General features: G+C 41.9%; 1 protein-coding gene across 1 annotated transcript in view; it reads left to right on the top strand.

Annotated features, from left to right (window-relative positions):
• Positions 1 to 2287: 2287 nt before the first annotated feature.
• Positions 2288 to 12564, top strand: part of DCP2 (decapping mRNA 2) — a 42637-nt gene continuing 32360 nt past the window's right edge. The window contains exon 1 of the mRNA XM_029215923.1: positions 2288 to 2509. Within this exon, the coding sequence (XP_029071756.1) occupies positions 2457 to 2509 (53 nt within the window). The 5' untranslated portion in view covers positions 2288 to 2456. The remainder of the gene's footprint in view (positions 2510 to 12564) is intronic.

Here is a 12564-nt window from a genome sequence, read left to right as displayed (position 1 = left end):
CTCCCTGCCACGTCCTGCCTGCCATCTGCTGCCCATGGTAGGGGCACCCCAGGACCCTTTGTGTAAGGTCCTCCTGTCCAATATACCACTGATGTTTCTGTTGCTGTCTCCGGGCTCTTTCTTTGGTCTCGAGGCTGGGCAGCTACAAGGCTTGCAGGCTTGCCCTGGTGCAGCGCAACAACATCCAACAGCCAGCATCTGGTCATCACGTAATTATCTTTTCCACCTGATGAGGGCTTTGTCTGAGGGTTTTTTTCTGGTCAGCAGAGCCTGCCTTGCTGCCCATGTGGCAGGCTGGGATGCTGACCCCAAGGGCAGCCCTCAACCAATAGTAGATGGAAATTAGTATATAAATACTCCATCTTTCTCACCCCTTGAGTAGGATAACTCTGAGGTGTGTTTCATACTGGTCTTCAAAGTTCTCCAGCTCCAGTTAACACTCAGTGCTAACTTTGTTGATAATAATCCTTTCATTGGCTTTCTTCCTTTCCTTGACTCACTTCCCTGCTCTGCCACCAGTCTCTCCCAGGATCACATCTCAAATCAATTACTTGCACTCAAATCCTTGTCGCAGGGCTTGTTTCTTAGGTAACCCAAACTAGACTTGTACTGTGGGCAGGGAGGACTGAATAGAACAAACAGAATACTCCAGCCTGTGCTTCCCTACTTGACTCCTAGAATATTTCCAGTTTGGCCTGAAAGGATTTTCTCTACGGGAAATTTGACCAGCTGGAAAGAATGACCTACAGATATGGATGCCATGTGTTCCCAACCAGCAGCCCAGCCAGACCATCCTACAGTGAAGCTCTCAGAAAACAAGTCCCACCCACATGCTGGGAGCTTCCAATCAGCTTTTACAGCACTTGACTCCAGTTTTTTAGTTCCATACTCTTAAGTATGAGTGAATAGTTGAGGACCACCAGAAAACATCTAATATGATAGGTGGAAGCCAAATTAATAGGAAAAAGCAAATGAGAGGAATAAAAGGCTATTCAGGAAGAAGAAAACTTTTGAAATGTATTAATATCCTCATAGAAATACAGGATCTATGAAGCAAGGCTATGACACCATGATGAAGAGCCATTTGAAGAACGAAAGAAAATTCTAGAAAAGTAAAAACTATAGATGGCTGGAAAATAAACTTGAGGAATCTTCCGATAAAAAGCAAAAAGAACAAAGATGGAAAATAGAGTAAAATAGATGGTAACAGGGCTCCTATACCAAGTTTGGGCTTGAACATACATCAGAAGCTGATGTAGGTGGGCTATCAGAAGCTGAAAAGATACTAACCTGTTCATATCTGGACAAAACAAAACAAAACCTGGGCAGGTGTACAGTCTAAGAATGGAGGTGGAGGAGCTACTGGTTAGGCAGCTCTTAGACTAGGGAGAATAATGCGAACCTGATGTAAAGGCAGTGGGCATTTTAACAGAAATTAAAAGATGGGAGATTAAATGGCAGAACAGACTAAACTCAAGACTGAGCAGGTGTGTGTGGGCCTGTGGGTCTGATACAAAAGGAGCAAGTTGATAAATGGACGCATCCAGAGTGTCTCCAAGGATCCCAAATGGATTGGACTCCAATAAGCAAGATGTGGAATGAATGAGGACTAGCCAGTTGGAGTGGTGTGAGCGTGCAGGAGATGGAATGCAGATTCCAGAGTTCAGGTTCAATCAATTCATATTTTCTGAGATCTCACAGGGTGTCAAATACTGGGGTAAAGTCCCTTGTCTTCACAGTCAGGGTTGGGTGCCCGCAGAGTGAACGAGGTGAGCCATCACAAAAATGACAACTCTCTGGGGGGTTTGTAGCGAAAGGAGACACAGCCCTTGGCCTGGAGTTGCTGGGGGCGGCGGTGAATGTGTGCGCGGGATATCTGGTGAAAGAAACCACGCATGCACACTCGTGCTGAAAGCGCCCACAGGCTCTGCAGCGCAGAGGTCGGAGCGCCTGCTCGGTCACGGAGCGGCGGTGCAGACCACGTCGAAGTCCTGGATATTGGTCTTGGGATCTAGTCGGAAGACCTCAGCCCTCCAGACTTCCTAATAGTGCGACGAAGGCATGGTGCGCATGCGTCTATCCACCTCAAGGCCCAGTCCAAGGCGGCGGGAAGTTGGTTTTCTGAGTAGCAACTGAATAGCTTGAAGACGGATTGGAGCCGACGGACCAATAAACAAACGCCTCATTGGCTTAGCTTGCTCAGGCTGCCGGTTCTCCAGCTTCCCATTGGCCCTTTCAAGCAGATCAGGGGCGTGGCTCCAGGAGCTCCGCCCCCGCTCCGCGGCCCAGCCTCGGGGTCCCAGGCTGAGGGAGCCGGGCGGAAGTGAGCGGGTCCCGCCCCTTCCCCCTCTCGTTTTCGTCAGAGCCGCCGCCGCAGCCGCCTGCTCTCCGTGCCGTACCCTCGGTCCCCGGCCGCGCGGAGCCGGGATGCACTGCTCCTGCTGTGGGTCCTCATCATGGAGACTAAACGGGTGGAGATTCCCTGCAGCGTCCTGGACGATCTCTGCAGGTACTGGGGCGCCCCGCGCTGCTCCGGCCCCTTGTCCCCTACTCTTTCTCTTAAGTTTCGGCGACCCCGGACGCCTCCGCGTCTCCTGCTCCGGCTCACATCCTTGTCCGGGCTTTCCGGTCCCGCCGCTGCTCCCTTTTCCCCTCGACCCTTATCTCGGACGACACCACCCCTCTTTTTCCGCCGCAGCCTCCCTGTTTCTCACGCCCCCCTCCATTCCTCCTCGCGCAGCGCTGGAATTTCCTCATTTTCTTAGTTCCCCAACTACTTTGATTTCCCCACAAGCGAAGCCGCTTCGCCAAAGCCTGGATCTTTGGCATTTTGGGGGCAGCCCCTCCCCCCTCCCATTGCTTTTTCTGGCTCTTTGGCTTTCACAGACCGTTTTACCCCCTCCTCCCTCCATCTCATTTCCCCAATTCTGTTGAAAGACCCCAAGGTTTTTAAGTTTTAGAATCCCAGGTTCTCGGACAATCCCAGGTTCTCGGAAAATTGCAGGGAGCAATTTTCAAATTTACCATTCCCCCGGAGTATTCTTATGGGTCCGTGGCGTTCTCTGTAAATTGCTGTAAAGAATTATTCTTTTGTTTATCCCCAAACTTATCATTGGAAGTGGGAAAAAAAGTCTGGAGTTCCTTCCCCCCACCCCCTCCAATCTCTTAGTTATCCTTCTTAAAGGAAATTCTCAACCGCTGGGTTTTAACTCATGGAGTACTTTTACAAGAGAAATTTCCTGAGTTCTTCTCGTTGGCTATGATTTCAGATAGCCAAGCAAGTGTAAAATGGCCTTAAAATTTTACTTCAGGAAAAGGAACTCATTTTGGTGCAGTAATACCCTGAGTTGTCGTCGGTGTAAGTGGGTTGTGAAGTAATTTTAATTACAAATGAGTGAAAGCTCTGATTAAAACAAACACATTTCACGTATTTATGTCTAAAAGTCTGACTTTTAGTAGTTGTGTCGCATTCACGCCTCTTTTAATGGGAAAGGAAGAACTAATACTTGTGGAGTTATTACTGAGTGCCAGGCAGGCACTGGCTGCTCTCTTCACATGTATCATTTAATCCTTGAAACCACCCTATTTGGTAGGTGCAGTTTTTTCCATTTTCATCTGACAGACTCAGGTTGTAGTTTACACAAGGTCACATTCATCTTAATTTAGAAAATCAAGATTTAAGACCTAGGCCTTTTTAATGTCTGCTTTTTTTCCTACGCAGGTGGATGAAATAGAAAGTCAAGTCTAATGTTATATCCTCACAAAAGAAAAGTACATGTAGATAAGTAATAGACTAATTCTGCAACCACTGAGAATTAACGTCACTGTATTTCTTTAGTGATGGTATGATTATAGCTTTTGGAATATGATAGACTCGAATGAACCACTTAAAAGGCCCTCATTTTCTATGATCATTTTTCTTAAAGAGGTTTGATGTCTGTCTTAGGTAAATGAGTGGAAGAACATATACCAGATGTGGGATTATGATTTTTATTTTCTTATTCATGTTTCCAAGATTTTTTAGAGGATGTACATTTTATAGTTAGAAAAATTAAGTATGAGTAGTATTTGGAAAGGTGAGCAATAGTTTATGCATGAATTAATAGGGATACAGGTGATTTAGAAAAGATGGGTAATCTTATACTTTTTCAGGCATCTAAACTAATTGTCCCATTAGTATTGGGTTTATTTTGTATATTATGGAGGATTACATTATTTAAAGAAGTCAGATCACCATTATGAAGGTGGTTGATTTTATGTGTGTAATCTTACTTAAAAATAATGGTGTTGTGTTTTGTAGACTTCATGTTAAACATCTGTTGTGTTAAATAAAGATTCTTACTTGTTTTTCTAGTTAGTGTATTTAAGCTATTTTATACAAATTTTTTGGAATAGAGAAAAATTTCTTTTTTTCCTTTAAGAAAACTTTTTGTAATTACTGTGTTTTGGCTCTGTAAGAATGATGTTTTTAAAAATTAGGGCTAGCTACTTGTTAAACTAACAGTGAAACTGTTACCAAACCAAACTTGGGTCTACTCCCCTGAGGTGCAGAAAAGCCTATACTGCCACTGTTTGTGGTTGAAGGGAAGCACTGCATTTATTGCTGGGCCATGCAAGGAAGAATGGACAGTTCATGCTCAAAAGACAAACTCCCCAATGGCTTTCAGGGAAGGGTTTTTAAAGGCAAGATGAGGGAAAGGGTCCAGGGTGAGTAATCAGCTCGTGGACATCCTTCTGATAGGTTGGTGGTGAGGTAACAGGGTGGCATTTTAGGAATCTCAAATTATCAACCTGGTTTCAAGGGTCTGAGGTCTGCTTGCTGGTGGTTAGCATATGCAGTTGACTTCTTCCAGCTGCTGGGGGTTTTAGTTTCTGCAAAACAACTTTGGGATATGGCTCAGGATATTATCTATAGGCCTTGAGGAGGAACTAAAGGTCCTTGACTTTGTTTTATGGCTAAGCCATTATTACTTTGTCATGCTAGACTGCTTTCCTTTGTTTCTGCATTTTCTTGCTTTTCTGAACCAAATTTAGTCTAGGAGGCTAAAACTTTTCTCTGAATAAGAGGTGACTGATAGGGGGTGGGAATGTCTTTTCCCAGGAAGGCTCCTGCTCCATTTTAAAACCAAATAACCATTTCTTAAAACTTGAGGTTTTAAAAGTAATACCATTTTCAAGTTAATATTTATAATATCTTTGTTGATTAAAGATTAAAAAAAATTGTATGTATGTATGTATGTATGGCTGTGTTGGGTGTTTGTTTCTGCGCCCAGGCTTTCTCTAGTTGTGGTGAGCGGGGGCTACTCTTCATTGCAGTGTGCAGGCTTCTCTTGTTGCGGAGCATGGGCTTCAGTAGTTGTGGCTCGCGGGCTCTAGAGCACAGGCTCAGTAGTTGTGGTGCCTGGGCTAAGTTGCTCCGTGGCATGTGTGATCTTCCCCGACCAGGGCTTGAACCCGTGTTCCCTGTATTGGCAGATGGGTTCTTAACCACTGCGCCACCGGGGAAGTCCTATACTTCTTTTTTAAGTACCTGCTGATTTATAAGTTTGGTCTTGACTCTTGTTTTTACTCCCTTTGTATTTTCTCCAGTTTACTTATGATCAGTACCTGTAAGGGTTTTTTTGCTTTGTGTTATTTTGATTTTTGATAAATTACATAGTCCTGCTAATCTTGTCTATGTCAGTTATTGACCATATATTAATATGTTTTGGAGGAATGTACAATTTGAGAGTGATTTTTATGTGAAACATTAGAGCAAGAGACTTAAATTTTCAAGATGTGACTTTATAACCATGAGACAGCTTATAACCTAAGACATGAAATGTTATTTTTCAGGTGGTTGAATATGGGACATTTCATTTACAGGAATACTGTGCAGCCATTAGAAATTCCTCAGGCAGTTAGCAAACAGTAAACTGAAGGAAAATGTTTGTGTCTTGAAAATGTACACAATATACTACTGAGGGTAATAACTAGTCATTTTATGCCCTTTGTTAAAACAAATTTTAAAATGTTTTGTATATGTATGTTTGTGTGCGTGCACAGGAGAAGTCTGAGAGTAATATATACACCAAACTGATAAAACTGGTGACTTCTGGGTGAAATGGAATTGGAGGAGAGGAAGGGAAGACTCTGGTCTAAAATGCTTTAGTGAACCAAAATTACTTTATAATAAAACATGTACGTGTATGTAAAAAAGTAAATCGGCACCATTTTATGGTGATATTTGCCTTTGGTGCGCCATGATTTTTGACATTAAAAGTAAAATACATAGTTTTTCAGTACCATTTAAATAATCTTATTAAAGATTTGGAAAGCATGTTTTTAAAGTAAAAACTGAAAACTGCAGTTTGGTAAGTTATTTCCCTTAAAGAAGTGTTTGGAGTTTTTTATAAGCCCCGTTAGAATTAAATTGTAAAGCCACTCCAGTGTTAAAAGGAGAAAGGTATTTTCTAGCAACTAATGTTGCTGCTATTTTGGTGATCGTACAGGTTAATTAAATAATTTGTGTTTATCTTCAGCTTGCTATCTTAGTGTTCAGTTCACTGGAAACATTTTTGTATTAATTGTAGTCCTTGTGCTAATGCTTTGTCTATCTGTGGGAACATTGGAAAGGTGACATTTTTGTTAGGTGGAGAAACTTTTCCCATAACAAAATATTGTGGAAAGCATTTTATTTTAGCTATTAAAATATACATATGTATGTATATACAAACACTTTTAAATCTTTAAAACAGATCAAAAACATTCACAGAATGAAAGCACTGAAGTTTAATTTTCCTGTATCAAAATTTCCTATTTCTTACAAAGTTTCTTAAAGAAGTTAGCCTTTCAGTATTAAAAAATGTACTCATCTGTAAGGTTTAAAAAAAAATCAAGCAGTACGGATGAATTTATAAAATGAAAAGCAACAGTCTCTTGCCCTACCCCTTTTATCCCAGTTCTGCTCTCCAGACTTTTACCTGTTTTGTGTTCAGTTCTTCTGGTGGATATTTCAATATTTTAAAGTATACTTGCACCAGTTGCTATCAACTTTAGATATTAGATTGAGGATTTAGTGTATCTTGGTAGATTATTAAGTGGTGGTTTAGTTTACACTTACTGTTGCCCTTGTCCTACTTCCAATACAGTTATATCACTATTTTAAATCGTTCCCTTGGTTACCTTCGTGACTTTAATATACTTAAAGTTGTATTTCTGTTTTACGGACTTCAGTGTCTCTTGAGTCTGTATTTGATAAGGTGAGGCACTTAGTGCCCCATCATTTCTTCTGTTTCTTACCCATGCCCTCAGTTTCTATCCAGGTGAACTTAGAAATTAAGATTGATAGTATTTACGTTACATTTTGTAACCTTATGAAGTCTTATACATTTTGCTACTGGTTGATTGCAAAAGCTGAATAATAATAATGGCATTTGTTATACAGTATTACTTTGTAAATGTTTTTCACAGTAGAGACAAGTCTACAATGGTTAGGATTTTGTTTCTTTTCCATCTGGCCATAGTCAAGATCCTTTTGTAAGAATCTTGAAAGAGAATGAATGTCCTAATGAATTCTCTTTTCTTACATTCTACAAATTGCTCAAAATAATAGTTTAATTTTTTCTTTTGGAGAAGGAAGCATATGCTTTGTTCATTATTCCCTGATTCCTTCTAGCTATTCTTGAAATAATATTTTCACCTTTTGTTCTAATTTTGGCTTTTTTGCTTCATGTTTGGACTGTGATTCTCTTGTACATTTACCCTTCTCCCCCAACATGCCCAAAGTTTCTTGCTGCCGTCCACCATCACCCCCCATCTGCTCCTTTATTTTTTATTTATTTTTTTAAAGATTGTTTTTTATTTTTTAAAGTTTTTAATTTATTTTTTTATTTTTGGCTGTGTTGGGTCTTTGTTGCTGTGTGCGCGCTTTCTCTAGTTGCGGCGAGCGGGGCTACTGTTTGTTGCGGTGCGCGGTCTTCTCATTGCGGTGGATTCTCTTGTTGCAGAGCATGGGCTCTAGGTGCACAGGCTCAGTAGTTGTGGCTCACGGGCTCTAGAGTGCAGGCTCAGTAGTTGCGGCACACGGGTTTAGTTGCTCTGTGGCATGTGGGATATTCCCTGGACCAGGCATTGGCAGGTGGATTCTTAACCACTGCACCACCAGGGAAGTCCCTGCTCCTTTATTATATCCTTGGTCTTACCCTCAATCATACTAGTATCTACTGTTCTACAGAATTCTCTTTTCCTGGAGAATGCCGTCTTGGAGATCTCCAAGAGATCCAGATTAGATCTCTCTTAGTCTAATCTGGACTGGTTGCTTCTTAGTCTTGCCAAACAACTGGCACAAAAGACTTCCTTTTCCCAGCTCTCCCAGGTTGTATCTCTTCTTTCTTGAATCCTGTTTTATGCTTTCTTGGCTTTCATTCTTGTTTTGCTGGTGTACATTCTAAAGTAATTTCCTTTGAGGGGGTCATTAGAGAGTAAACTTTCTGAGTCCGTATATGACTGAAATGTCTCTTTTTCTTCTCACAGTTATGTTTCCAGGTGGTCCAGGGTCCACACTTTCAGTACCAAGGTTCCAGGAGATATCCTCAACACTGTCTTTTCTTCACAACCAGTTTTTTAATGTGTTTAATTTTTTCTTTGTCATTTAGATTTTCCTTAGACATTGGGTGATTTTTGGTTGCTGTTTCATATTTAAGATGAGGCTGTAGAGGGACTTACTTGTTGATAGGCTTCTTTATGAGAGTAGATAGGGAGCTGACTTTTATGCTGGGAGACCCTTGAATACCAGTGTGTAGGAGTTTTGCTTTGGGGTGCCAACACTCAAACCTGTCTGCTAAAGTTAGAAAAGGGCCTTGGCTGTTGTTCCTCCTTCCCCCACCTTTTGTAGGAGAAACTCCTGACTGTCAGAGGAATGAAAGAAGAGTGGATGTTCTCCTATTACATAAATAGACCTCTCTGTTACCCTTTTTTAAAAGTTTTATTTCTTATTCTAATCTTCCAGCTTAGCTTTCTTCATTTGGGGCTTTTCTGGATTGGGATGGGAATGGGATTGGATTTCTCTGTCTTAGGCATTTTCTTACCCCATTTTAGATTGTGGTTAGTATCCTCTAGAAATTTGTTGAAATGCAAATTTTAAAAAATATTTATTTATTTATTTAATTTATTTTTGGCTGGGTTGGGTGTTAGTTGCTGCACATGGGCTTTCTCTAGTTGCGGCCAGTGGGGGCTACTCTTCGTTGTGGTGCACGGGCTTCTCATTTCAGTGGCTTCTCTTGTTGTGGAGCACAGGCTCTAGGCACGTGGGCTTCAGTAGTTGTGTCACTCAGGCTCAGTAGTTGTGGCTCACGGGCTCTAGAGCGCAGGCTCAGTAGTTGTAGTGCATGGGCTTAGTTGCTCCGTGGCATGTGGGATCTTCCCGGACCAGGGCTCGAACCCGTGTCCCCTGCATTGGCAGGTGGATTCTTAACCACTGCACCACCAGGGAAGTCTGAAATGCAAATTTCTAGTTAAAGATAGTAGGCTGAACACAAACATCTACTCCACAAAAAGAGTAAAGTTTGGCAATTTTAAATGCATAACCCACAAGTAAAGGAAGATTGGGTGAAGAGATGAGCAACAAAACTTGGAAACCGTACAGCAGAAGGGAAAGTGGCATATGACTTAGCAGACCTGATAGAGTGAAAGACTACTGTAGTAGTCAGCCTACTTCAGAATTAGAGAATGTTGAAAAGTGGCAGAAGTGAGTTTATGCATCCTGTATACATATTGAAAACCATCCTTCTTCCCCTGCTCAGCTCCCAGAATGTGGCAGCCTGGGCTTTATCCTCCAGATAGGAGATTGGAAGGTTCTTGTCTAGATGATCAGACTAACCCACGAGGAAACACCTAAAGACACTAACATTGGAGGTTCCTTGATTAAATGGCTCAGCCTGATCACCTTAAGTGGTGCCTCATAGTTTGACAACCTTCCTAATTAGCTTTGTGGTCTATCACATTAAATACGAACATCTGAAATAGGCCTCTTAACACAAGAAGTAGAGCATAAAACTAACAACAACAAAAAAGCAACTGAAAAGAATCAAACTATGTAGATAGAAGAAAACTTTAAAACAAAAAACCCCCTCAAAACTACATTGATCTCCTTAGATAGGTTTTTACAGTCATGGAATAACAGAATTATCTGTGTAAGCATAGTTTAAACAAAAATAGCCTTTCGAATTTTAAATATGAGAGTAGAAACAAAAACCTCAATAGATGGCTTGCAAGAGACTGTTTCCCGAAAGTAAGGGGGCTTGAGAAATTAGAGATAGGAAATATCAGAGAAAAGTGAAGAATCAAAGGGTCAGTCCATGAGGTCCTTTAGTACTGAAGGAGGTGAGTTTCTAAATAGGTAAAGTCCATTGAATGGGTGATGCAGTGGATGAATAATAGACAACTGGGAAATTTCAGAACATTGAGGATAGAAGGAAGAACCTGGAAGCTTCCAGTCTGAAAAAACAGGTTGGGCAAAGGAATCTGAGTGGCTTCAGTCTTCACATCAAAATTATAGGCTGGCAGGAGCAGGCACTGTCTTCAGGATTCTGAAGGAAAATGATTTCCAACCTGGAATTCTTTACCTAGCCAAAGTGTCAAGTGTGAGGATAAAAATATTCTCAAATTCACCATGTCTTAATATTAATCTCCCCTGCATCCTTTTTCCAGAAGGCATGGGAGGATGTACTTCGTAAAAATAGGAAGTACATTAATTAGGAGGAAGACAGGATATAAGAAATAGATCTAAATACAGGATGGGGCTTCCCTGGTGGCACAGTGGTCAAGAATCCACCTGCCAATGCAGGGGACACAGAATCGAGCCCTGGTCCGGGGAAGAACTCACATGCCGCGGAGCAACTAAGCCCGTGTGCCACAACTGATGAGTCAGCGTGCCACAACTACTGAAACCTGTGCACCTAGAGCCCGTGCTCTGCACGCAAGAGAAGCCACCGCAATGAGAAGACAGCATACCGCAACAAAGAGCAGCCCCTGCTCGCTGCAACTAGAGGAAGCCTGCGCACAGCAACGAAGACCCAGTGTAGCCAAAAATAAATAAATAAAATAAATTTATTAAAAAAAAATACAGGATGGAGGCGTTGGGAACTATAGGATGCTAGTGAAAGGATAGCATAGAATGACAGATGTGTATTATGTGAAGTGACAACCACTCCAGACTGGAACAGATCAGAAGGCTCAGGGATAGTCTTCAAGATGAAATGGATGTGTCTGAATTAACATCTTGAGAAAAAAAATTTAGGAAACTAGTGGAAGATTGAGTTAGTGACAAGTATAGAGAAAACAAAGCAAAGACAATAAGACATTTATTAATTAGTGGGAGAACAAAAGGTTGTGCTTTAAAGGGAAAACAGTCGTAGCTTGTCACATGGCTTAGTCTTGAATTGCGTTTGCAGAGTCATAGTAACGTAAAGACTGAATTTTTCTTTCTTTTTTTTTTTTTTTTTTTGCGGTACGCGGGCCTCTCACTGTTGTGGCCTCTCCCGTTGCGGAGCACAGGCTCCGGACGCGCAGACTCAGCAGCCATGGCTCACGGGCCCAGCCGCTCCGCGGCCTGTGGGATCCTCCCGAACCGGGGCACGAACCCGTGTCCCCTGCATCGGCAGGCGGACTCTCAACCACTGCGCCACCAGGGAAGCTCAAGACTGAATTTTTGATCTAACCCGGCGGTTATCAACTGCGAGTGATTTTGCTCCCCTCCGGGAACTTTGGCAGTGGCTGGAGATCTTTTTGGTTGTCACAGCTTTACTGGAGAGTGCTATTGACATCTAATAAGCAGAGGCTATGGATGGTGCTAAATGCCTACAGCACACAGGACAGCTCCTCTCAACATACAATTATCAGTTCCAGGTGTCAATAGTGCTGAAGTTAACACACTAACCAAACTAAGATATCATTTTGTTCGGAAGATGGAGAGATGAGAATGGTGTGTAGAATGAGAGTGGGAGGACTGGAGTTGTTAATTCTTCAACTTCCATAATGGAAATCAATAGAAAATGTCCCAAACTGAGAAAATAAGATATAGCAGACAGGTGTTTTTTTTGAGACTTGGTGTAAGTTAAAGTCAGATAAAAGAAGGCTAGTTTTTCCAGTGCTTTTTGTCTTTGTGTATCATCTACTGGCTAGTCTGAGACTTGGGCAGTGGTCTGTCTCATACATCGTTCAGCTCACAAAGTGTGTGGTATGCTGTTTGTATTCTAATCCAAGTTTGTGCAGTTTGGGGTTGAGCCTCAGAGTTCATAAACAATTTCGTGGGACCATTTTCCTGAGCTGCTCCTTTTCTGCTATCTCCCTGGTACTTCTTGGCTCCCCTTTTTGATGAAATTGAATATTGAAAAATGGCAAAAATGGAAAGATGCTCTACCACACATTTCATGTGAGTCTGCTCATGCCTGGGACCAAGCAGCTGGAGGTTAGAAGTAAAATAAGCAATGGATGTTGGCCCTAATCTCTTGGGACCTCCCACCTCTTGCTATTGGAGAGGAAGGTTCCCGTCCATCAAAGTTTTAGTCTCTGTGGATCCCTGTT

This window comes from Monodon monoceros, unplaced genomic scaffold (assembly GCF_005190385.1).
Source record: "Monodon monoceros isolate NGI ecotype Baffin Bay Population unplaced genomic scaffold, NGI_Narwhal_1 Super_Scaffold_12, whole genome shotgun sequence".
Lineage (NCBI taxonomy): Eukaryota > Metazoa > Chordata > Mammalia > Artiodactyla > Monodontidae > Monodon > Monodon monoceros.
This window is presented reverse-complemented; position numbering and strand designations above follow the sequence as displayed.